Source organism: Portunus trituberculatus, chromosome 19 (assembly GCF_017591435.1).
Source record: "Portunus trituberculatus isolate SZX2019 chromosome 19, ASM1759143v1, whole genome shotgun sequence".
NCBI lineage: Eukaryota > Metazoa > Arthropoda > Malacostraca > Decapoda > Portunidae > Portunus > Portunus trituberculatus.
The window spans coordinates 9,050,231-9,074,124 of record NC_059273.1 but is presented as its reverse complement, the minus strand read 5'-3'; the positions used below and the strand labels follow the sequence as shown (position 1 = coordinate 9,074,124).

The following is a 23,894-nucleotide window of genomic DNA, read 5'->3' as shown; positions in this document are numbered from 1 at the left end:
GAAATAATAATAGTAATAATAGTAATAATAATAATAATAATAATAATAATAAAGAAAACTGAGTAATAGAATGATCACGGTAATAAACAGTTGATAAATGTACATGGTATTTTATTCATTTTGCATTTTCAGTGTAATTTTTTATTCATTGTATTTTCCTTGCATTTTTTTTTTTTTTCATAAATTCCTGGCGGGGAGGGGGTCAATTGTCTTGCCCCCCCCTTGTGGATACCCATGGAGAGGAGCTAACCACGTACTGTCCTGCATCCATAATTGTGTTTATGCGACTTTTTTTTTTTCATTAAAGTCATGAATATTTATTCCGTAGCGCACGTCACCTCTCATCCTAATCCATTCCATGTGTGTGTGTGTGTGTGTGTGTGTGTGTGTGTGTGTGTGTGTGTGTGTGGCATATAAAATTTCGGTAAAACGTAGAAGTTATTTAGCAGGTTGTTTTGATAAGAAATAGGTTGGCAGCTCTGAGTCAACCCTGAGTCAATCTTTCCCCCAGAATGAGTCGTCTATTAAATGCACATAACAAGATGGGTTGTTTTGCCTTGGTAAGATAATGAAGTGAAAGATCAGCAAATACAGTGCAAAGGAGCCATTTTTTTTATAGGGCGAGGTGGAAGCGGTGGACACGGGAAGGTTGGCCAGCGTGCCTTGCAAGTAAACAGTCAGTCTAGTTCAGTACACGTCACACTGTCGCTTCCTCTTGGCTTGTGGTAACCTGCAGAGTGGCGTCACCAGGTGGATGTATACCAGGCAGCCCCGGCCCCAGCAGCCCTCGCCCCCTCCTCGCGGTGCCCTGATGGGAGTCACGCAGCCCAGGGACATTTGACGGCGAGAGCGGTGAGTTGCTAGTCAGTAGTCATCAGTAGTCACGTCATTAGGGCGCCTCATGAATACTGTATGCACTCAGGTAGTGGGCAAGCAGCGAGCGGTACGTGGTGAAAACTCGGCCGCTGGTGGACTCAATGGTAAGGAGTGACAGTCTCTCATTCACTCGTATGTTGTTACCTTGTGGTGTTTCCTAGGGGTGACCTGCGCTGTGGTGGCCGCGCGCCCTCTCCCACGCAGAAGGGAAATATGGCACTGTCCTAATATATTCATTCCTACCCCTTTGCGGCTCTTTCACTCTGCTGACAGGTTGTGGAAATGATGATGAGCAAAACTTTAACCCCTTCAGTACCATGGTACGTTTTCATTTTCATTCTGATTACTATTTGGTGATTTTCTACAGCTTCAGAAACTTTTGTGGGTATTAGAATAATGAAGACTTTGGCAGTATATCTTCTGACTTTCATAGACCTGTCAGGTGAGTGAAAGAGCTGCAAAAAGGGAGCCAGGTAACAAGAACAGCTGGAGGGACATCTATATTAGGACAGTGCCAGGAAAATAAAACAATAAGGTGAAAGAACTAGTTATAACGGGTGAAGGAAGAAACTGATTCTATCCAGCGTTGTTGCAAAGACTATGCTTGAACCTTGAAGTACATGAGCTGACATCTCCCAGCACATCAGTCTTCTTGGTAACTGTGGGATCTGTTCTCTCCTCAGTTTAAATCCACTAACCTGTTTGTTTCAACTGATATCTTGCATACAGTGTTTTAGTACCTAATTCATTATGATCAAGCCTTATCTTCCATCACTAGTTCCATACTAACTGCATGCCTCCCCATTTCTTGCATTCTTGCTGCATACTCAGGTTGATATATTTAGTCTCTCACCATAATGTCACTTAAGGATGAAACTATTTTACTCTGTTATAGTCTGACCGAGCTTAATTTATGGCTATGGGGGGGCGAGGGGAACTCTACAGTGCTGCCACGTTTCCAAAAAATGCGATGTGAAATGGAAGTTATTGGTGTACAAGGCATCGCAAATACCATCAATTCAGATGTATAAAATTTCGACTTGTGTATATAGATGGCTGAATCAACAGTAACCTTCATATGCATAAAAAACTATATAGTACCATACAAACATGGCATACATATTCAACAGTGTTGCTCATATCAACTGTAGTAACTTATAATGGTACTTAGCGTATGTTTAGGGTGTGTAATAATATCAGCGTTACAGATATAAGATAATGAGCATGGAAAAAAAGAAATAATCTATTATCCAAAGTAAAAAAAAAAAATAGTAGAAGTCTTGTGAGTGGCGGCAATACTGATGAACCCAGCCTGGCCAGGCCGAATAGCCTCACCTTGTAATACCAGATGTTGCTATAATTATAAGATAAAATGCTCACATTTACTGGCTTTTACAGTAATTTCAAGGGTGAGGCATAATCACATTCATAATTTGTAAGCCAAGCTAATGTGTAGTTTCTATTTTTACAAAATAAGTGAAAAAAAAAAAAACATTTTTCACTTGTGAGCGGCAACTCTTCTACACCCAGCTGGTGGCCTTGACACATTGTGGTGGCGACATGACTGACCTCGTGCCACTCACTTATATATATATATATATATATATATATATATATATATATATATATATATATATATATATATATATATATATATATATATATATATAATATGACTCTCTGTTTACCTTTGATTCTTTAGTAAGAGAGAGAGAGAGAGAGAGAGAGAGAGAGAGAGATTAACAGAACAGTAGTGACAGTAGTGAAAACGTGGCAACACTGTACAGAGATGCTCGCCCCCCCATGGCCGTAAATTAAGGCTGGTCAGACTATAGTTTTGGACTATTTTGAATGAATCTTCACTTTGTTTCTGTCGCAAATCATTACTTTTTTTTCTACATTCTCCCCCGTTGTATCCTAAAAAAACATGGTCTATCCCTGCAGAAAATACTGTTGTGATGAAAGGAAAGAACAATATAAAAGTGACTGAAATTATACTGCAAAAGTAACAGTAACAGTCCAAAATTTTGACTGAACATTACTAACCTAACCATAACTTTAACCTAACCTAACCTAGCTAATGTAACCTAGTAATTGAGGCAACATGCACTGCTGATAAGTCTTCCTCTGAACAAATAAACTTTCAACACAGTTAAACTAATCTAATCAAAGCAAACTAGCCTAACTAAACTAGCAGTGCTAAGAAACTAATTTGAAGTTGTTACCTTATTTTTTTTCATAATAAAATCTGGCGATACAATGGAAATAATTGAGGCAACACCTTGCCTGGACAAACATCTTCCATAGACTGATTCAAATTGAGACACTTCTCTCCACAAACTGCTTGGATTGGCTAAATTTATTAGTTATGTATTATTTTTATTGGTCATTGGCTGCATGCTCAAACAAATCACCGTGATTGATTTCATGCATGCACAAGTAATGTGACAAAACGCACACATGAGTGAGGACAGGAGGACCTTAACAAGATTTGGAGGTGGAGTAGGAAGTAGGAGATGGAATTCAGTGTGGATAAAAGTCATGGTATGAAATTGGGAGTGGAAGACAACTGGAAGGGATCTACAAGATGGGAGATAGTGTAGAACTGAAGAAAGTTAATAAGGAAAGGAACCTAGGAGTGACTATACAAGAAAATAATCAACAGGATAGCCATGTTGACAAAATATTTGACTAGACACACAATTTGGTAAGAAATATCGCATTGGCTTTCCACTACATGGATAAAGATATGATGAAACTGATATCCACTGTGATCAGACCCAGATTGGAATATACAGGGGTGGTGCAGTCCCCACACAAAAAGAAACATGTACTAAATTGGAGAGACTGCAAAGGATGACAACGAGGATGGTACTAGAGCTAAGAGAGATGACATATGTGGAGAGACTGAGGGCTTTGGTTCTACCAGCACTAGAGCAGAGAGAGGGGGGGACTTAATACAGGTCTACAAACTAATGAATGGAATGGATGTAATAGATAACGAGGAGCTATTATTAAGAGATGAAGTCACCAGTAGAAGAATAAGATGTCATAGTAAAAAGTTGTAGAAGGGAAGGTGCTTCAAGGAAGTGAAAAAATTAAGCTTTCTACAAAGAAGTATGGGGGCATGGTCTGAGTGAAGATGTAGTGTCAGCAAGGAGTGTGCATAGCTTTAAAGAAAAGTTGGACTAATATAGATATGGAGACAGGGCCACACAAGCATAATGCCCAGGCCCTGTAGAACTACAACTAGGTAAAATAGGTAAGAACACATTCCTCAGTGCCCAGTAGTCCATGACGTGTGGGTGTGGCAGTGCATCAGCTTGTTCCCCCAAAGACTGGTAGATCTTTAAGAATTGTTGTCAACATTATAAATAGTTTGTGACAGATAAGTATGAGTTCAAATTACTCAGAATAAGAAAAGCTATGTTGATTATGGTGAAGGACTAAAAATACCTACAAGTCTTTCTCTCACCCTTAATCTGTCCACCTCTGATGCAATAGTTCATTGAGACTTAATCTTCCATCCTGTCCCTTTTACTGGTAGACTGGAACTTCCTGATTGCTTCTGTATTTCTCCAGTTCTATGACTTGATCTATTTCTAGACACTGTACTTAATAATTTGTGATAATTGTTTTGAATAATTTTTGTGGAGGGGCAGCTTCAGTGATCCTTGGCACCAGGTGCTGGATGGCCAGGCTCATGTCCTGCAGCACTCACCCAGTGTGCTGCTGCCACTTCCTGCTGGCTTCACTGGCCTTTATTGCGTTTATTTCCTTTTGGAGAAGACTTAAGTATCCTGTCCCCCTTTTCATTGTAAGGAAGGTTTGTGGAATGTGCTTAGGGTTTGTAGAACAGAAAGATGGGCCAGTCTCATTAATTCCCTGTGTCCAACAAAGGTGCTGCTGCTGCTGCCACTTTGTCGTCTGTGTATTCTTATGAAAATAAGTAAAACAGTAGGCAATTTGTTCATGTAAACATGTGCAGTAAAAGGAGGTCATCTAACACTAGACTTCCACTGTATTAGAATACAAGGACTTCATTCAACAATGTCCACCATTTGACTCTGGAAAGAATTGACAAAAGGCATTACATCATGTGAGATAGCCAATACCACATAGCTGGCCACACAATGCATTCTGCTGACGCTACTTGGGCCTGAAACCACTTCCGTTACCTCAATCACAAGATATCAGGTTGTGGCAATGCTGAACTGATAAGACAAGACCAGACATTGATTGAATACAATGATTTACTGAACATTCACCACATGAGTTGTGAGTTGATTTTAATCATGATCACCATCAAAATGTTTTAAATTAGAATAATTTCTTTCAAAATCTTTTTATTTAGAAATGTATCACATGGATAGGAGAAGTGCCAGAACTGTTTATATATTCAATGTAACTTTTATTATTGGTGTATAGAAAGGACTGTGCAGATTTTATTGTAGCTTGAGTCCAGTAGTTATGTTCAGGAATGCAAGGAAAAATCTGTTATGAGATTAGTCTATAAGGATGCCACATTTTTTATACACATTAGCTTAAGTATTAATTTTTCAGGTTGCTTGACAGACTGGAAACATATTCAAACAGACTGGAAACATGCTCAGCTGGTTTCAAGGGAAGATCAGCAAGAAGAAAACTGTTAGCTCCCCTAGAACTGATAACAGCCAGTCAGTAGAGGTAGCAACTGATGCAGCAGTGTATGATGAAGCCAGCACCACAGAGGAGCCAGCCCACATGGGAGGGAATGCCATATCAAACCTGGGCAGGACGCCAATACTGGATCAAAGGCATGGCCCCGTGGCTGACGGTCCTGTTATGTTCTACAAAAATGCACAAGAAACTGAAAGTGTTCTGGCAACTTGTATTACTAGTGAGGGTCCTCAGAGCAGTGATGCTTGTCCTGCAAAGTGTGTCTCTCCTACCTCATCTGTTGATGTCAAAAATTTGTCCAGTAATTCTGTTAGCAGCCTCTCATCCATGTCAGGAACAGAGGGGATAGATGTTCACCATCACCACTGTCAAGAAGATCCAAACACTTCCAGCACACACAAGTCTGTGCAAGATACTTCACATGCACAAAAATTAGATGGAAGCTCTATCAGTCCTCAGAAGCATATAGAAAGTCTTGATGCATGCTGTGAGTCTAGCAACTCTCAGGACTTTAACAAGAAGCATGCGAAATCAGTTGTAAAAAATCTGAACTCCTCAGCAGCAGCCCCACAAGATTCTTTGTACAGTCCTGAGAGCAGCTGTGGCCATCAGAGATCAAATGCTGTGGAGGAAAGTAGAACAAAAGACAAAGAACAGGAAAATATAATCCATCAAGTTCCAGAGCATGAGTGTGCCTCTGAAGCAAATGTCAGTCAGTCAGATCATTGTATGAATGAAGCTGCTTCTTTGCATTTGCGACAGTCAGTCACATCTGAAAAGGTGAGTGAGAATGGCCACAGCAGTGAGGAAGTTCTTGCTGCTGTTATCTCAGATGGCAGTACATCTGCAGAGGCAACAAGAGCACCAGAGGAGATTGGGGATGTTGAGTCTGATGTGCAGTTAGAGAAAGAGTTCTCTGCAGTATGTGGCAAAGATTCACTGAAGGTAAAAAAAAAAGCTAAGAAAGCACTGGTGAAAGACAAATCTTCTCAAACCCAGATTGTCAAGTATGAGTGCCCTAACTTGTACTGCTTCCCAGAGGCTTGCCTATACAATCAGAAGGGAAGGAAGTGCACAGTTCTGGAAGAGCACTTCATATTGACATATCTGAGGGAGTGCCCTGTGTTGGTCAGCACGGCATTGCGGAACACAGAGATTGGTCCTGTGGGATGTGTCAATATTTGGTGTTCGGGGAAGGTGTCTGAATTGAAGCACATTCCAGATGGTACAGAATTGTATTTTGATGCAATAGTATCTCCAGGAACAACTGTGTTTGTTACCTTAATTATTTGGCAAGGTACAAAACCAACCCATAGTGTGCAACCATTCTACAATTCCTATGTAATCATTGAGTTAATGAGAAACTGCCCTCTTAAATTTGTCTCATTTAGTAAGGAGAATGGAGTTGTTTCTACAGTGAACAGTGGTAAAACACTAAAGGTTGTATTCTCAAAGTCAGTTGTATACATAGATGGAAAGAAAGCTGACAAAGCAAGTGAAATAAAGAAATTATCCAAGTCCACTTCACAGCATTTGCATGGTGATGTGTTGAAACTGATGACTCTTGATGAAGTTGGTAATACTGCATATGAGTTCATGTGTTCCTGCATTTGGCAAGGTTGTAAGCCTCACCAGTTGGACATCCCAAAATATGATCCTTTTAAACTGTACAGAAAAACACCTGGCTGTTTTCCTGTTGCAAGTAAACAGGCAATGCTTTTGTGTGATATAGATGCTATTCTTGTGGTTGAAGATACAACATACAAAATTTCATTTAAAAGTGAAGGACAGATTGTTGTTGTACCTTGTAACAAGATGTTGTTTTCTGGGAATCAAAGAGTTGTCCCTGTTGGTGGCAAAGTGAAGGTTCACTTAAGGAAGGTGTTTGCTAAAAATAGCAATACATGGATGGTCTTAATGGTTCAGGTTCCTCCTTCCTTGCTTTGTGACACAACACCCAATGGTGCCCAACATCATGCCACCACCATGCCTACAGGTCAGCCCTCAATACCTCATGTTACCAGTACCAAGAAAATTCCTATTCCACAAACTGTTGCAACAAAAAGTTCTTCTAAGTCCATGGTTTTGCCTGGTGCATCAGTAGATCCTCACCCATTAACCAAAGGGCCTTCTGAAAGTGATGTGCTAAAACCACAGTACACCTCATCAAGCTATGTCTCCAGGAAGGACATGAATGCAGACCATGGCGAGGCAGCAATCAGCAGTAACAGTGTGGCTAATGGAGAACACACAAAGCTCCTCCCTGGAAGCCCTTGCATGTCAGAACTGAGCTCTTGGAGTACATCAGGTGAGGAATCACCAGTGGCTACTCCTAGTGTGGAAAACCAGATCCAGTTCATTGTCAGAGAAGACTTCTCATTAAATTCAAAAAGTGTGATCTCTGAAGATAGTCAGAGGTCTTCTCTCAGGGTTATAAGGAATAGCAGTGGAGTCTTGAAAAATATAGGTGAGGCATTTGTACTGGAGACACAATTGAAGGGGAAGGAATTGCAAATAGAAGTGGAAAAATCACCATGGGTAGCTTATGAAGATGGCAGAGGGCAGACATGTCAAGCACCCATGTCAGACTTACCTGTAGGGTTTGATGCACACTTTGTAGAAATCCCTCAGGTTGGACTAGTTGGTCATATTTTAGCACTGTGGACTGGAAAGAAACCTCTGAAAGCTTCACTTAGTAGTACTACTTACTACTTCGATGCACCTGCATTTTACCATGGCTTAAATGAGGACGGGTGCCTTAAATTCACAGTGTTGCTTGATGGGAAACCTTTTACCATCACTACAGCAAGTACCACTGCATTATTTGAAGCATCTGGTGAGCAGTGTGCCTCTTTGACTCCATCCTCTCATGTCTTCCTTCATTTGTGTGTGAAAGAAAATATATGGACACTATTCATGGTGGTTCTTCAGCCAAACCACAAGACCTCAAATTCAACTCAGGAAGGTAATAGCTTGTCCCCCAAGTTGTCATCCACACCAGATTCTGACACTCTGAGAAGTCCTTTGAACTTACAAGTGGAGAACAAGAGCAAAAATGTGTCTGCCACTCACAAAACTGCCTGTGAATATGGATTTACACATTACCTGAAGAACCTTTATGGAACCCTGACAGAGAGAGGTGGAAAGAGAGTTATATGTGGCTTTAATAAGAATATAAATCTGTCAGTAAAAGTCCCTGAGAATTGTGTTGTGGATGTTAATGGAATTGCTACAGATATAAGAAATGTGTCACTTGGAACTAAGCTCCGTTTTGATGCTTTTTGTGAGGACTTGGACAGTTTAGATTACTGGGCAGCTGTAATATGGGTGCAAAAAAAGGCTGTAAAGTGTGTTGCACCAACAGGATGTATATATTATTTAAATGTGAGAGGTAAGTGTTTGAACACCAGTGATAAGGAAGTTAGATTTGAATTCACTGTAGGAAATACACTTGAGCAGGTGGTATGCAAAAATGCTTATGTTATCATGCCAGATGGAACTTTCCAAGCCTTACAGAGCCTCAGGACAGGCACACCTGTTCAAGCTAACCTTGTGCAACAGAAGGAAAGTTTTAGTATAAATCAATTTATCTATATTGATGCATCTGCTCAACTTTTTCTTACTTCCATGGCAGCATGGAGAAACTCAGAGAACAGCTCTGTGACAGACATAAACTCAGAGAACAGCTTTGTGACGGAGATAAACTCGGAGAACAGCTCTATGACGGAGATAAACTCGGAGAACAGCTCTGTGACAAGAAGTGTAACAAAGACGAATGAAGGGAAGTCACAGATTCCTCTTCCTCTTTCAGTAGACAATCTTAAGAAAAGTAAAAATGAAGGAAATGCAGAGAACAGCAGTGTGACAAGTAGTAGTGTAGAATTAGAGTCTCTTCCAAGTGCATCCATAGGCAACATTGAGGAAAGCCAAGTGGAATTAAAATCAGTTACGGGAGATACAAAGAAAGTACTGTCTGGATTTCAATGTCCGAACGAGTATGACATTGCAAAGGGAACAATTAGTGAGGTGGGGCACGATCAGTATATCTTTACAAGTGAAGATGGTGGTGTTAAAATTAATGTGAATCCCATGAAAATTGCTGTAGACCCAGAGGCAAGTCCTGAATCACCACTGGGACGGTTTTATTTGGTGTACCACAAGAAGAACAAGGAGGGAAATGTGGGTGGTACCAGCACCGTAACCACCAGGCATACCTGCAGCACCATATGATTGTCCACTCGCACAACTTGGACAGCCGGATCCTAACCCTAGCTCTGCCTGACCACTCCAGTTTCTACAATTTCATTTTTGATAATGAAATAACAGTGACAGGAACTCCATTTGATTGTAGATTTCATCCTCTCAAGCTAGGGATGAAGGTGCACCCTATTATTGAGGACATCAAGTGTGTCCTCATTGATGGTCTTGTCATAAGTCATCGCATAGTACTTCTGACTTCAGTGAAGGAAATAGCTGTTATCTGTTTGAATTTCCTGAACAATCCTTTCTTTGGCAGTGAAGAAAAGGAAAACAATGAGCTGTGTGGAGACCATTATGGTGTAGACTTGGATGGTTTCTCAGAACAACATCTGTTGAAGGAAGAGCACAAAGCTAAAGGTAATGGAAATGAGACTTCAAGATTTCTCATTTCTTCAGAAAATAGTGGCTTTCAACATGAAGTAAATAATTTGCTTGATGAATATGGTGAAGACAACATGCCTGATGTAAATGTAGAGGGAGACACACTGAGGGAACTTGTCAACACTAAGCATCCAATGGTGGCTTCTAAGCGCTACATAATTAGATATGTGACACTTTGTGGAGAAATACTACCACAAAGCTCGAGCACCTATGTGTTTTGCAGTGAAAAGTTAATATCTCCTGTACAGATAACACCCAGCATCCCACACTTTGATGCCACTGTGTGTGAGAGTCGGGGGAAACAATTCATGCTGGGACGTAAAACATGTTACAAAGAAACTGGATTGACTGATCTAGAGCCCCTTCTTATTTGGCCAGAAGAGAGAAAATGTAACCCATACATTGTTGTAACCTACATGGTTTCAAGAAGGGAAAATTTGCTCTTGGTCACCGATGCTGCCAGTGAAGAAGAGAAGTGCTATTTCTTTGACTATGATGTGGTGTTTTCACTCAAGAAAAGTTATAAACTCAAAGAAGTAATAGCTTCCTTTTCTAAACAAAATAAAATGCTAGTATTGTATGCAGTGGTGGACAAGCTCCCACCTTTTCAAGTTGGAGAACAGCATGTAGAGGGAAATATACTTCTACTGACAACATGCAAAAATGTTGCTGTAACCTCTATAGATGTCTTCATTGGCTGTTGTCATGAAGAAGAGTTGTCGTTTCAACTGCCACATAGTCATATTTTTCAAATGCTGCACCAACACAAGATCAGGATGGACCGAGCCTCTAAGTGCAAGAGAGGCTCCACCTGCTATTATTCCATGAGAGCAAACAGCTTCAACTCCACCTTGAAGTCAGTTGGCGGGTGCCTTGAAACTCACACGGATGACTTTGCCATCATGCGTTGTGACAAGAGGAGCTACAAGGCTGCATGCCTTCTCTCCAACATGTACTATCAAGGAGAGATCATAACATCCTGGGAGGCCATTCCCAAACACCACTGGAAGAATGTATGGGCCATCATATTACCACTAGATGAAAAAGTTCAGGAAGAGAAATTGGAGGTGGATGCTGTGGCTTTGGTGGCATGGTGCTGTCGTGGCCCCAGAGTGCTGGCACTGCACCAGTGTTACTACCATGTGCAAACACCTTATGTGCCTTACCTTGAGATTGAGGAGAATCAGGAGACAACATCCACCAATCTTCTACTACAGTCACAGAATGCCTTCTCTCACTCCTCTGACAGCTTTCCAGGGAAAGGGATGTCTCTGTCAGAACTGGAATCTTGGCAGTGTCAAGCAGGAAACACAATAGTTGCCTTTCATGATAGTATTTTGCAGTCTAGTGGTCTGATAAAACTCAGTGGTAAAATAACTTTGATGAATGGAGCAGTTGTTCTCTTTACCAGTACTGAGAATGAACTGGTAAAGGGCAAAGTTTCAGATATATTTATTAAAGGTAAAAGATGTAAATCTCTGAAAAAGATATTTGGTGAAATAGACCAAACCTTCACCATTGTGGCACAGAAATGTCATCCTATTGTTTACATGGAGAAACTCATACAAATGGAAGTTATCATTGGATTCACTACTTCTCTAAAAGGAGTTGGGATTCATGTTTGCAGTAAACATGCATGTATATTAGAAAACAGCCTTCTTAAGGAAGAAATTGCAATGGCAGAGAAAGCTTTTGATGATATTGCAGTGGTGTGTGAGCAATCTGATCAATGTTCAGCCTACTATCTATCTCAGATAGCTGCTGCAGAGAATGAAATACCCACTCCACCAGAAACTGTGAGGATTATGAAGCACACACTATGTTATGGCACTGTAGTGAGTGTAGATAAGGAGATTCCTGACCATGTGAGGGTGAGTCTTCAGCAAGGACCAGTTTCCCGCACTGTGCCTGTGTCTCGTAGCCGCCTGATGGGCCTCCCTGGGGATCTGCCCCTCCTCCATGCTGTTGGACACAAACTGAAAGTAATCCTCAACACAGTAACAGGAAATGAAAGGGAAGAATACAGGATTCTCATGGGTTGGGGAAATTTCTCTAAGGATTCTGGCATGTCTTACTATCCCAGTCTTAAACCTGATTGGTCTTGTTCCCAAAATTCCAAGTTTCATTGCTGTCCAAGAGGTCTTGAGGTGAAAGCATTTCAAAATGTTTACAATAGTAATATGTTTGAGGTCATAAGTCTTTACAAATTGAAAAAAATTGATGTAGAATCTGGCAGAGGATTCTTTCATTACTGGCTAGATGAAAAGCCTATCACTTGTAAAATAGAATTTATAGTTGGCTGGCTTAAAGTAGACAGAGTCCATGAAGAACTTTGGAATTTGCTGATGGTTAAAGGATCTCAGACAGAGAAAGAATGTTCGGAGGCTTTGGCAGCATGGCAAGGGGAGTGTGATTCCCTGGTGGTTGAAATTTGTGATATTCATGGCACACATGGGCTGTATGTGTCACAAGAAGACAAAACAAAAAACAAAGTAATCCCATTATCTCATAAAAGATACAGACGAAACAGTGAGCCCACCGAGACTGACTTGCTAACCAGTTTTCAGCTAATGCCACACTACAAGTCCAGACGCAACAGTGAGCCACTGAATACAAATCTTTCTATCAATATGAAACTGAGACAGTCAGACATAATTGAAGAGGACGATCCAGGATTATCAAGATCGCTTCCCAATGGAAGTGACCATCCCATGGGTAGTGGACTTGATATGAAAAGGGATTGCAAGAAAGTTTTACCCTTTAATTCTGGTTCCATCACACTGCTGTCTATAAAAGAGGATTCTTTGGCAGAGGGAGGAAAAGTATACTCCTCAAAAGGTATGGAGCCGTCCCTTCAGGATCAGCTGTTGTGCAGTTCTTTACTGTGTGATGAAAAAAATGAAAATGTTGTCCCAAGTCTGAGAAGTGAAAGGGACAGTAGCAATTTCATTGTTGAACCTAAACCAGGAGTTGTCAACATGATAAAAGATAAAAGTATGATGTCTTCTCAGCCAGAAAATATCTTGCAGGGCAAAACAGAAGAAGGAAAACTTGAGTGTGATCTGGACTCTCCTGATACTTCAGGGGACACGCCTGTTACACTGAAAGTTCTCCTTAGAAAAACAGAGACTATTTTGGGTTACATTGAAGGATATGATGATCATTGTGGCATTTTAGCAGGTGCTGCAGGACCAGTTTTGTTTGATAGACAACTGCTTGATGAGACAGTGCAGAGAGAGGTAGCATCAGGAACACCTCCATCTGAGAAAGAGAACCTCAAGGCTTTGATCCTTGAACTTGAACAGCCAGTTGTGGTTTTAGGTTTTGAAGTAGAAAAGATTGCTGCAGTGGTGTGGAGTGAAACAAGTCCTGTGTTTAATGCAGACTCGGTAACAAAAAATCTGAATGTATACAAGATGAACTGGAATGTGGAATTCATAGGTACTTTTGACCAGTTAGAACTTGAAAACTTCACTGAAGGTTTGCAGCAAAATAGAATGGAGGACTGGATTCTTGCTGGTGAATGTGAGTTAGTCAAGTTGATGGATGAGTGTGGGATCTTGAAAGTGAAAAATTCAGAGACCAAAATTTTCTTCCATAAGAATGTTATGATGATGAATGATGAGACATTGACCAAAGAGAAATGGAAAGATACTCTCCAGCTGCTTATGGAGCAGGAGCTGACATGGCATTGTGATGGAAAGCAGCTCACACCTCAGGAGAGAGCCAGTGTTAAGGAGGAAACTGGTGAAGATGTCCAATACAAGGCCGAATTGGTATTCTGCACCACTGGCCCCTTGGCTCTGAGGCTTCAGGCAAGTGCCACAACAGTTCCTATCACTGCATCGACGCCAAATGCTTCAAATGCAACTGCTGTACGTTCAAACTTTCTTACCACTTCTGAAGATCCTGACATCAATACTGGCACAACTCTCAGGGAGAACACCCATTCTCCGGCTGAGAAAGGAGACTGTGCCAATGTCCAGCCTGGCCATCCGTCATCAACTCCATCTAGCTGGTCAGAATTTTTACTGCAGAAGAAAGCAAAAACAGAGGAAATTTTTAAAGACATTGAGATTATTCCACTGCACACAGCACTGCATACTCTTCCTCTTGACCCTGGCAGCTTGTGGGCTACAAGACCATCCTTAATAATTAACCCTGGTAGACAAAAGGTTTTATCTGAATGCATTGTTGCAAATTATGCTTATTGTGACGTTCTAACAAGTGCTAGTGGACTCATTTTGTTTGACAAGAACCTGATCAGTATGATGCAGCAGGAAGAGGTGGCATGTGGCTCACCGCAGACAGAGCAGAAGAGTCTGAAGGCTTTAGTGTTTGAGCTTGAACAGCCTGTTGAGTTCCTATCACATGAAATCAGAAACATTGCAATAGTTCTGTGGAATGGAGAGAAACCTGAAATTGATGATGACCTTTTATCTAAAAGCTTGGATGTGTATAAGATGAATTGGATTGTTTCCCTTACATGCCAGGAGTCATTATTAACAAAGAAGAAACTCAAGCCAAGTGTGTGCAAGTCATTTATACCTATTACACTCTCATATGCTGATACTTCAAATTTCCAAGAAATTATATACTCTTGTTTTCAAGATTGTAGTGTGAGACAGTTCAAAGTTACTTCATGTTTACTTGAAGTTGTTGTGTTGAAGGACCAGGATGACCTGGTGCTGGCCCTGATGAGCGACGTGAAGTGTGGTGAAGATGAACTTCAAGAGAGATCACATCTCTGGGTCATAAGTGTCAAGTTACTTGAACCTTTTAATTATGGTTATTTCTGTATTACTCACTTTGCTCTGCTGGTGTATTCTGGGGAGACAGAGCCTCCTGAGGCTGCTGCCATCAAATTGGAGTGGACCAGAGGAAAAATAGAAAAAGTGCTACAAGTTGTGAGTAGGATTGGTGTTGAACTTGTTCATGCAAATATTAGAATAAAAGTTGACAGACCATCTGAAGTGAAGCCATACCTCATGGACCCATTCTGGAGGCTAACTCAAGACCGACCCGAAGGAGGCATGATGTTTGCTGTAGAGTGTGAAGTTATCAGAGTAATAAAGAACTCAGGTATCTTGAAAGTAAAGGGAAGATCACGAAAGGGAATGGAAGTCAAGATATATTTCCGAAGAACTGCTGTCGTGGTCAACTCTCAACGCCTACGAAATACCATTCCTTTAGCTGAACAGTTGTCTCGGCTACAGAACCAGACCTGGCGTTGCACCTGTGTAAGGCTGAAACCATTTGAGACAGAATCTGTGAAGAAGACTGTGGAAGAGGATGTACAGTACAAGGCTAAGTTAGTTTGGTGTGAAGTTTGCCCAGAGCAGACACTCAAGATTCCTGAGAACAATGGAGCAGCCAAAGCAGCTGCTAGCACAACCCTGCCACCAGCAACACCAAAGCAGTCTGGAGGTGCAGAAGCAATGGTGAGTATACAACTTGTTTGCTCTAGTGTGGCAGTGGAGCAACTGACTTAGTACTTTTCACTGAAGAGAAGTTAGATGTTATGAAATGCTGAATATAATTACTGGAAGTAATTTTCCTCTTTATTTAGGACGGGCATGGCCAATTGGAGCAGATGGAGAAGTGTGCTGTGGACAGGCCTCTCACCACTAGCACCAAACCAAAGAGAAAACCAAGGAAAAAGAAGAAAGCTAAAGATACTATAAATAACTTAGATCAAGAGCAGGTAAGTGGCATACATGTTAGGGAATAGTTCTCTAAATGTCAGTAATAAGGCAAAAACTTACAAGAATCTAACTCAGATCAAGAGCAGATGAGCAGCATACAGTACATGTTAGGGAATAGTTCTCTAAATGTCAGTAATAAAGCAAAAATTTACAAGAATCTATGTTCTGATTCTAGAGATTGGTCATGAAGGAATCCGATTTGTATGAATATGAAAGTTTTTGTGCTGAGGTCATTTTATACAAACCATCGTATTTAATGACTTTTTTGGCTTAAGAGGGAGATCCCCCTATGTTTAAGAAATAGCACGAGTTTCTTCTAATTCACACAGTACATGCATAGCATTTTGCTAATCATCATATCCAAATTTGGTGTGGATATGAGTGATTTTTTTTTTTTTTTTTTTTATGAATTTTTTTCTTCGAAAATTAGGAATTCGTTTGGAATCGCCAATTCTTCACCGATTTTAATGTGATTTTTACAGTAATATCACATCATCTATGTTACCATATATCCGTACAAAAATGTTTGAAAATCTTTTTATTTTTTTATTTATTTATATTTTTTACTTAGTAGTCGACGTAAAAAAATAATTGAAAAATTTTTTTACCCGTTTTCAAATTTTGGACTCGCATTCATTTTCTACAACCATCCAATGCTTTTGTCCCAAAATTTCAGCCAAATCAGACTAAAACTAAAGGAAGAGATAGCATTTGTGTGTGAAAATCCATGGTTTTGAGAAAACAGCGATCAAAGTTTGCCTTCCGAGGAGCTGCAGCGTGTCCTACCTCTCTGGCCTCTCTTCTCTCTCTGATAGATATACGCGCTGCTGGCTGGGTTCAAGATGCCAGAGGTATGAGAATGTGTTTTCACTTAATTATTTCTTCATAAAATAGTTATTTCAAGTGCTAAAAAAGAAAAGAAAAAAAAAAACATGCATACTCCTCCTTTACTCGCACGTCACGGACATTTAATAGACATTCAAAGGGCTGCTCTCTAGGTCCTTTAAAAATTGCCATAGAGAAAAAAGAACTTCACCATTCGATATTAGAGGGATACTAGTTGTTGCCTGGCTGTAGAACAGAAAACCGATATTTTTCACCCGCATCTTCAAAAGTTAAGGCGAATCTCCTCCTTAAGTTGAGCGTAATCTTTTCATATTTATAATGTTTTTGTTTAGATACATTGTCTAACTATTCGCAATAGTAGTAGGTAATATGATGTCAAAATGATTTGTCTAAAAGAAAGTTATATGAAGAATTATTTCTTTATTTATACAAAAAGTTGACAAATTGTAAACCTTAAGGAGGTCAGTAGAGTGACAGTGTGAGACTTCATGATATACAGGTAACTCGAATTACGCATATTTTTTTATAACGCGACCAAAAAAATATTATAATTAATTTAATTTGCACGATCGGTTTGCTTATACGCGATTTGGCCCAACCACATTTTTAAACTGAGCGCCAGACGCAATTTCAAATTGCGCGCTAGAGAGTTCCACAGCTGGCCAATAGGTGGAAGCTCTGGGGCCGGATCCAAGAAGCAGGTTGTTGTCTATGTTGGTACAGAGAACCTCCATAGCAACCTCCTGCTCATATACCAACCTTCATCCACAAAGATTCGTTGCTGTTGGCGGGTAGAGGTTGGTAGCCTGTCTAAAAGTGCTCATTGGCTGCCAGGAGCTGGATCCAAGAAACTTTAACTATGTCAGAGCAATCTCCTGCTGCGAAATGGCATCCATGAATTCTTGGAGGGATGATAACAAAGTTGCTCTCAGGTTGCTGGGAACATCACCTCTCAAGGTGGTGTTACTGTCTTGTATATGCATTTATGTTTACAGAACAACATTTATATTAGCTTTTTACAAACCTTGCCCCCCAAGAAAGGATTGTTTTGTTAAATCTTACATGGAATACCAAAAAATAAAGCAGAGATGAGATTGGCCACAGATGAAGCGGAGACTCTAATGAAATACTATTTCTTTAGTAATTCACTATCACTCAGTGCCTTGGAGTCGAGGTTATCCTCATGGCATAAGTGTATATGAATACTAAGATAGGTTATCCATTATAACAGGCAATAGAGGAGTGGAAACATAAATATCGTGGTGAAACCAACATGCAAGCTAAAAGGGTTACAAGAAGAAGAAGCGGCCGAGTCGCCACCTCGTCTGTGGCCGACCTATTTTTTGGTATTCCATGTAAGATTTAACTTTATGCATTACAAAACAATCCTTTCTTGGGGGCAAGGTTTGTAAAAAGTTAATAGAAATGTTTTGTGAACATAAATGCACATATAAGACACTAACACCACCTGAGAGGAACTTGTTACTGTCCCTCCAAGCGTTATTTGATGCCATTTCATGGCAGGAGGTTGCTCTGACGTTAAAGTTTCTGGGATCCAGCTCCCGCTCTTCTCGTGCCTCATTCACCATCTGCCAGCAGTGAGTAGACAGAATCTCTTCAATCTGCCTGTAATTGGCCGCAAAACGTCCTTCATCATCATCTGCATGTGGTGTTATTTTTAATAAAGTGGTAAAACTCAGAGGAAGATGCTGACTGTCTGTGGTGTGAGTGTTTTGTTGTGTTCTCATTCTTGCTTTTTCCATTTACATACTTTAAATACACTTCTAGTATTTAGAATGGTAAATAATAAAAACTGTTAATTTAGCCAAATAAATAGAGTATTTTGGACCACATCCCACATTCCCCTTATTATCTATTGCTTCCTATGAGAATTACAGCCAACCCCTGCTTAACGAAGGTTCACACAACCAAATTTCGCTACAACGGTTTCATTTTACTACCATCTGCTTGTTTAATGAACACCAAACTCACTTGGAAAACGTTCAAGTTTGAAAGCCCCACCATATCACGCAAGCCGACAGGCTTTTGAATACACCAGTGCCACTCGTGGACACCACTCACTCCCCCTGTTGAAAACAATAACAGCAGCTTGTCTTCTCTCGCTCAACTTGCCACCAAAACGCCCTGCAATGTCGCCTAGCATTGCTAAGAAGACCAGGAAGTGTCTTACTCTCGAAGTGAAGCTGGATATTATTCACAGACACAAGAGAGGTGAGAAAACTAATAGAATTGCTCGCCACCGTCTTGACTCCATCTACTGTCTCGAGTACTTTCAAGTCAGCAGACATCTACTGTCTCGAGTACTTTCAAGTCAGCAGACTCTATTAAGAAGGCTGGTGAGACTGTATCTTCCTTGCAAGCTAAAAGAACCACCTGAACTCATGACTCTACAATGGATAAAATGGAGAAAACCTTGTGGAAATGTGGTATATAAGTTTTGTATGCAATACAATGAATGCGCCCTTTGTTTACATTCCACAGATTGCCAGTTAGTGTCTTTCCCGTTTCACTCTCCCTCCCTTCATAAATTTAAGATCATCAACCTTATAAAGTTACGTACATTATAATGACTTAAACTGTCTAAATGTTTAGCTTCATAATTTTTACTTTCATTAAACAATGACTTAAACTGTCTAAATGTTTAGCTTCATAATTTTTACTTTCATTAAACCTTTCACAGTACTATGATGCACTCTCGCTATGTTTACTCTCAGTGGAAGTTCAAGTCGGGTTAAACTTTGTTATAATGGATTCGCGTAACGAAATTTCGTTTAACAAGTTTTTTTTTAGGAACGTAACCCCTTCGTTAAGCGGGGATTGCCTATACATGTTTGTTTTATATATGCAATGCCTCTTGGAATGCACCTATCGCATAAATTGAGTTACTTGTATGTAAAATATAACCCCAGCTGGTATTTACTGAAGATACATAAATTACAGAAGTAACAGCATCCTGTCCTTGGTACAGAATAACAGATGTCACAAGTTTGGAGTCTATTCATTTTATTTCTCAATTCTAATATAACGTTCACGTTCCACAGCCAGACGTTGACATCCTAAAGCCAAGTGTCCAGCCAAGCACCGAGTCTCTTGTTCTACAGCCAAACATTGACATTCCTCAGCCGAGTATCAAGCCAAGTGCCAAGGTGGGCCATCTCACCGAGGTTCACCGCACCGTTGCTCAGGTAGCGCTGGAGGACGAGCAGCTCAAATATGTGGCCAGAGACAAGTGCTTCCTGTATGGCCTGTGTCTTGGCAAGGTGGAGCTTTGGCATGTGCTTTCCATAGGTGAGTCTGAAAGTAAAAAAGGTGCAAGTAATTGCTTCTTGCATGCATTCATAATTCTCTTAACAAAGAGAGGTTGAAACAGAGAGAGAGAGGCTGAAAAGAATTGGGGGAAAGGATGAGGTAGAGGTGCAGAACTGGAGGTTTCCTAGACACACAAACTATGACACATAATGGACCAATACTACTTACTTGTCTTATTTAATGTTCTTCACCTGTACTGGAAGTTTCAAAGAGGTCCTCTACTGTGAGGAGGATTGTGTGCTGTATGGTGCCTGGGTGGTGGTCTCTGCATCCCAGTTATCAAGGAGTAGGTAGAGGCTACCAAGTGCCATGCCAGGCAGGCTGAGGTGTACTGGCCAGTTTGTCTGAATTCGTTCATAGGTTGTATGTATGTTAAGCTATATTTTTAAATCATTGTAATGGTACTTGGGGAAGAATAGTGCTTCTGTGTTTCATATTAGCTTGAGCAGAGGTGGTGAGGAATGGAAGTAGAGGTTGATAAGCAGAGCGAGAAAAACCACCGCTTTGGCTGCAGCTCTGACCGCCACACACACACACACACACACACACACGCACCACCAACCACCTACCTCGCCCTGTCGCCGTTCCTATTGCCGCCACCATTACTCCAAGCCTGGTTCCTGTTTTCGCCCACTTACCCCGTTATAATAAAGTGGGAAACTAAGGACTGCTTTGATTACTGCCACAGTTATTGCCAGCACTGTTAAGGCATGTGAGCCATGCCAGGCTATCCAGCCCAGTCAGCAGCAAGAACCATGTCTGTGTCGACAACCCTGCTCAGCAATTTGAGTCTGCCTTGGCAGACTACTTCTCAAGAGGTGGCAGGGGAGGCATTCCTAGTTATTGCCAACTGCCTCTTTCACTGGGGTTGTCCCATCGTCAGGTCCTCTGGCAGTCATGCAACGTTCGCTGCCACCACCACTGCTTCTGCTGCCTTTTCAGGGACTGTGGTGTTACTGTGTTCTTACGCACAGATAGTGGTCCACAGGTCACCAGCCAGGAGTTTGCTACTATCCTCAAGTATCAGGAAACCATCACAGCATGTCAGCATCCATCCTACAGTCATGCTGAGTCTGCAGTGATGCACTGTATCCAGAACCACAATTGAGCGACTGAAAGAGGATGGTGGAAGTGGGTTTTGCATGAATGTTAAGTATATACTTATGTTAGATTACCTCAATTGCATTATCAACATTTATATAATATCTATTCCTCGCCATCTTCCCTCCAGGACTGAGTATGAAGTATGAGCTGACTGAGGATGGGAAGGAACTGAAGGTGGTGTGGCTGGGTGAGGCAGACACTATGGATCCAGCAGAACTCCTGGACACAATGCGTGATTGGTGCCTCATTAACAATGTCTCATCCTCTGCCACCACAATTCTGGTCAGTTATTCTTCTTCAACTTGGGTCCTCACTTCACCTCCACAAACTAGTGTGGTGTGGTGTGGAGGTGAGGGCAGTGTGGTGTGGACGTGGGAGTTTGTGGAGGTGAGGGCAGTGTGGTGTGGTGTGGACGTGGGAGTTTGTGGAGGTGAGGGCAGTGTGGTGTGGATGTGGGAGTTTGTGGAGGTGAGGGCAGTGTGGTGTGGTGTGGTGTGGTGTGGTGTGGACGTGGGAGTTTGTGGAGGTGAGGGCAGTGTGGTGTGGTGTGTGGTGTGGACGTGGGAGTTTGTGGAGGTGAGGGCAGTGTGGTGTGGTGTGGTGTGGATGTGGGAGTTTGTGGAGGTGAGGGCAGTGTGGTGTGGTGTGGATGTCAAGAGTTTGTGAAGGGGAGGACACAAACTCCCACACCACACAAACTGTCTTCACCTCCACAAACTCCCACAGTCTTGCTCACATTGCCACCCACATTGAGGTGAACTCCATCCTTGCTGAAGAGTTAGTTCCCATGCAAGGTCAGATTCAGTCATGTCCAGAAGGCTCATTTTCCTGCTCTTCTTTGCCATTCGCTTCAACTTTGTCTGTCTTTTTTTTATTTCTCCACACGGTCTCTTGTTTGTTGCTCTTCTCATCTCACCTGCCAGCCAAGATACTTTGTTTACATTGAAGCTCTTTAAAGTCTCATTAATGATATTCCCAAATTAAACACTCTCTCTCTCTCTCTCTCTCTCTCTCTCTCTCTCTCTCTCTCTCTCTCTCTCTCTCTCTCTCTCTCTCTCTCTCTCTCATACAAATATGAAAAAATGAAGGAAATGTTTGTATAATATACAAGTTCATAATAAATTCTAGTGATAAATGTGTTCATAATAATGTTTAGTAATAACTGGTTGGTTGTGTTGTGCTTTCATTTAATATTTGAAATCAATTTAATTTAAGTGTTAAAGAACCAAATTATGATGTGACAACCAAAGCAATTAGGAATTCAAAATTTTGTTTGAAGTAGTAGCTTGGTAAATAAGTTTCCAATATATATATATTAAATAAACACCACAATGCTAAACACTTACGGATTTTCTTCAGCTGTTGGAGGCTGGATGGTTGCCGTCAGAGCTCACTCCAACCATTGCTGTGGAGGAGAATGTGGACGTGGTGGAGGTGGCATCTCCCCGCATTGCTTCAGGCTTCCCCAGCTACTGCTGAGTGCTGCATCTTGGCATGCTGCCGACGATAATTGTTGGATCCTGTCAGTGAAGATCAAAGATAATTATTAATGTATAAATAACAGTTGCTTTTCCAAAAATACAAGGAAATCATTCAGCACATTGCAGCCAATGTTGATGAAAAGTGTTGAGATAATCCTAATCATTATGCCCACTGATTCCCTTGTGTAGCTTAGGTGTATTGTAATTGTAGGAGAGAAGCCAAAAACGAAAGTATTCCCTTGGTGCTTTGTCATTGTGAAGCTGTGAGTAGAATTAGTGTTTTATTTCAGACCAGAAGTGGTTTGAGACGATGGGCCATATTGGCCCCATGATTATGTAGTCATTGAAGATTAGTTGTTATTTGTACATTTCTGATCACAAATCTGATAGCATAAATCTTTTTGTTTGGGTTAAATTAGTTTAATCTATTTCCCAGATTCTAAAAGACCTGCCTTTATTGTAAAGCTGTGATAGTTACACTAATCCTTTTAATTGATGCTCAAACCTATGAATGCCCTGACATTGAGATCTAAAGTGTTTTTTTTTGTGAACCAATAAGTAACAAAAATCATTGATTTTATTATTGGCATGTTTCCTTTGTCTTCTTAATAATCTATTCTGTAAAAGTTATTCAAAGCCATTAGTCAACAGGTGTTGCACCATGGCCCTGGTCTCCTCACTCCTGAAACATTACTTGTTATATTTCAACTTGTATAATTGTGGTACAATAATCCTGATATTAAAGAATTTATCGTGAAGCGTACTTAGTTTTGTGTGCAATTTGCTTCAAAGAATGAATAATTCCTCAAAAAAACTATTATGATTTATTCTTCTCTTTCCATTTTGACCATGCAGGAAGTCCATTTTTGTATGTACTTAAATACAATATTATATTACGACATACAGTATGATATTAGTTTCTCAACTCTGCACATCTTGCAGATCACACGAACAACATGCTCATTTATTTAGTGGTAAGAGGTCAGAGTGCAGGAGTGACTTGTGATGTAATATATTTAGGAAGTTTCTCATGTGATAAATTTTGTAGAGATTGTAAGAAAAATGGGCTGTATTGAAAGCATTCTGTGATACTGAAAAGATTCCCTCCATTGTACACAATTCATCTTCAAGTATATCAGGATGGGGTAACAAGCAGATAAAAAAGTTCCTGCTTTGTATCAGTTAAACAATTTAAAGTTTATTGTAGTTGTAAGCATCACTAAATTTAGTTTTATCAAGTTTATTGTAGTTG

The 23,894-nt window shown here is 40.7% G+C and overlaps 1 protein-coding gene across 1 annotated transcript in view; it reads left to right on the top strand.

Annotated features, from left to right (window-relative positions):
- Window positions 1-612: 612 nt before the first annotated feature.
- Window positions 613-23,894, top strand: part of LOC123506371 — a 24,245-nt gene continuing 963 nt past the window's right edge. The window contains 7 exon segments of the mRNA XM_045258438.1: window positions 613-852; window positions 5,440-9,765; window positions 9,768-15,617; window positions 15,746-15,880; window positions 19,790-20,036; window positions 21,289-21,443; window positions 22,521-23,894. The exon segment at window positions 22,521-23,894 is cut by the window's right edge and continues 963 nt beyond it. Of these exon segments, the coding sequence (XP_045114373.1) occupies window positions 5,482-9,765; window positions 9,768-15,617; window positions 15,746-15,880; window positions 19,790-20,036; window positions 21,289-21,443; window positions 22,521-22,640 (10,791 nt within the window). The 5' untranslated portion in view covers window positions 613-852; window positions 5,440-5,481 and the 3' untranslated portion in view covers window positions 22,641-23,894.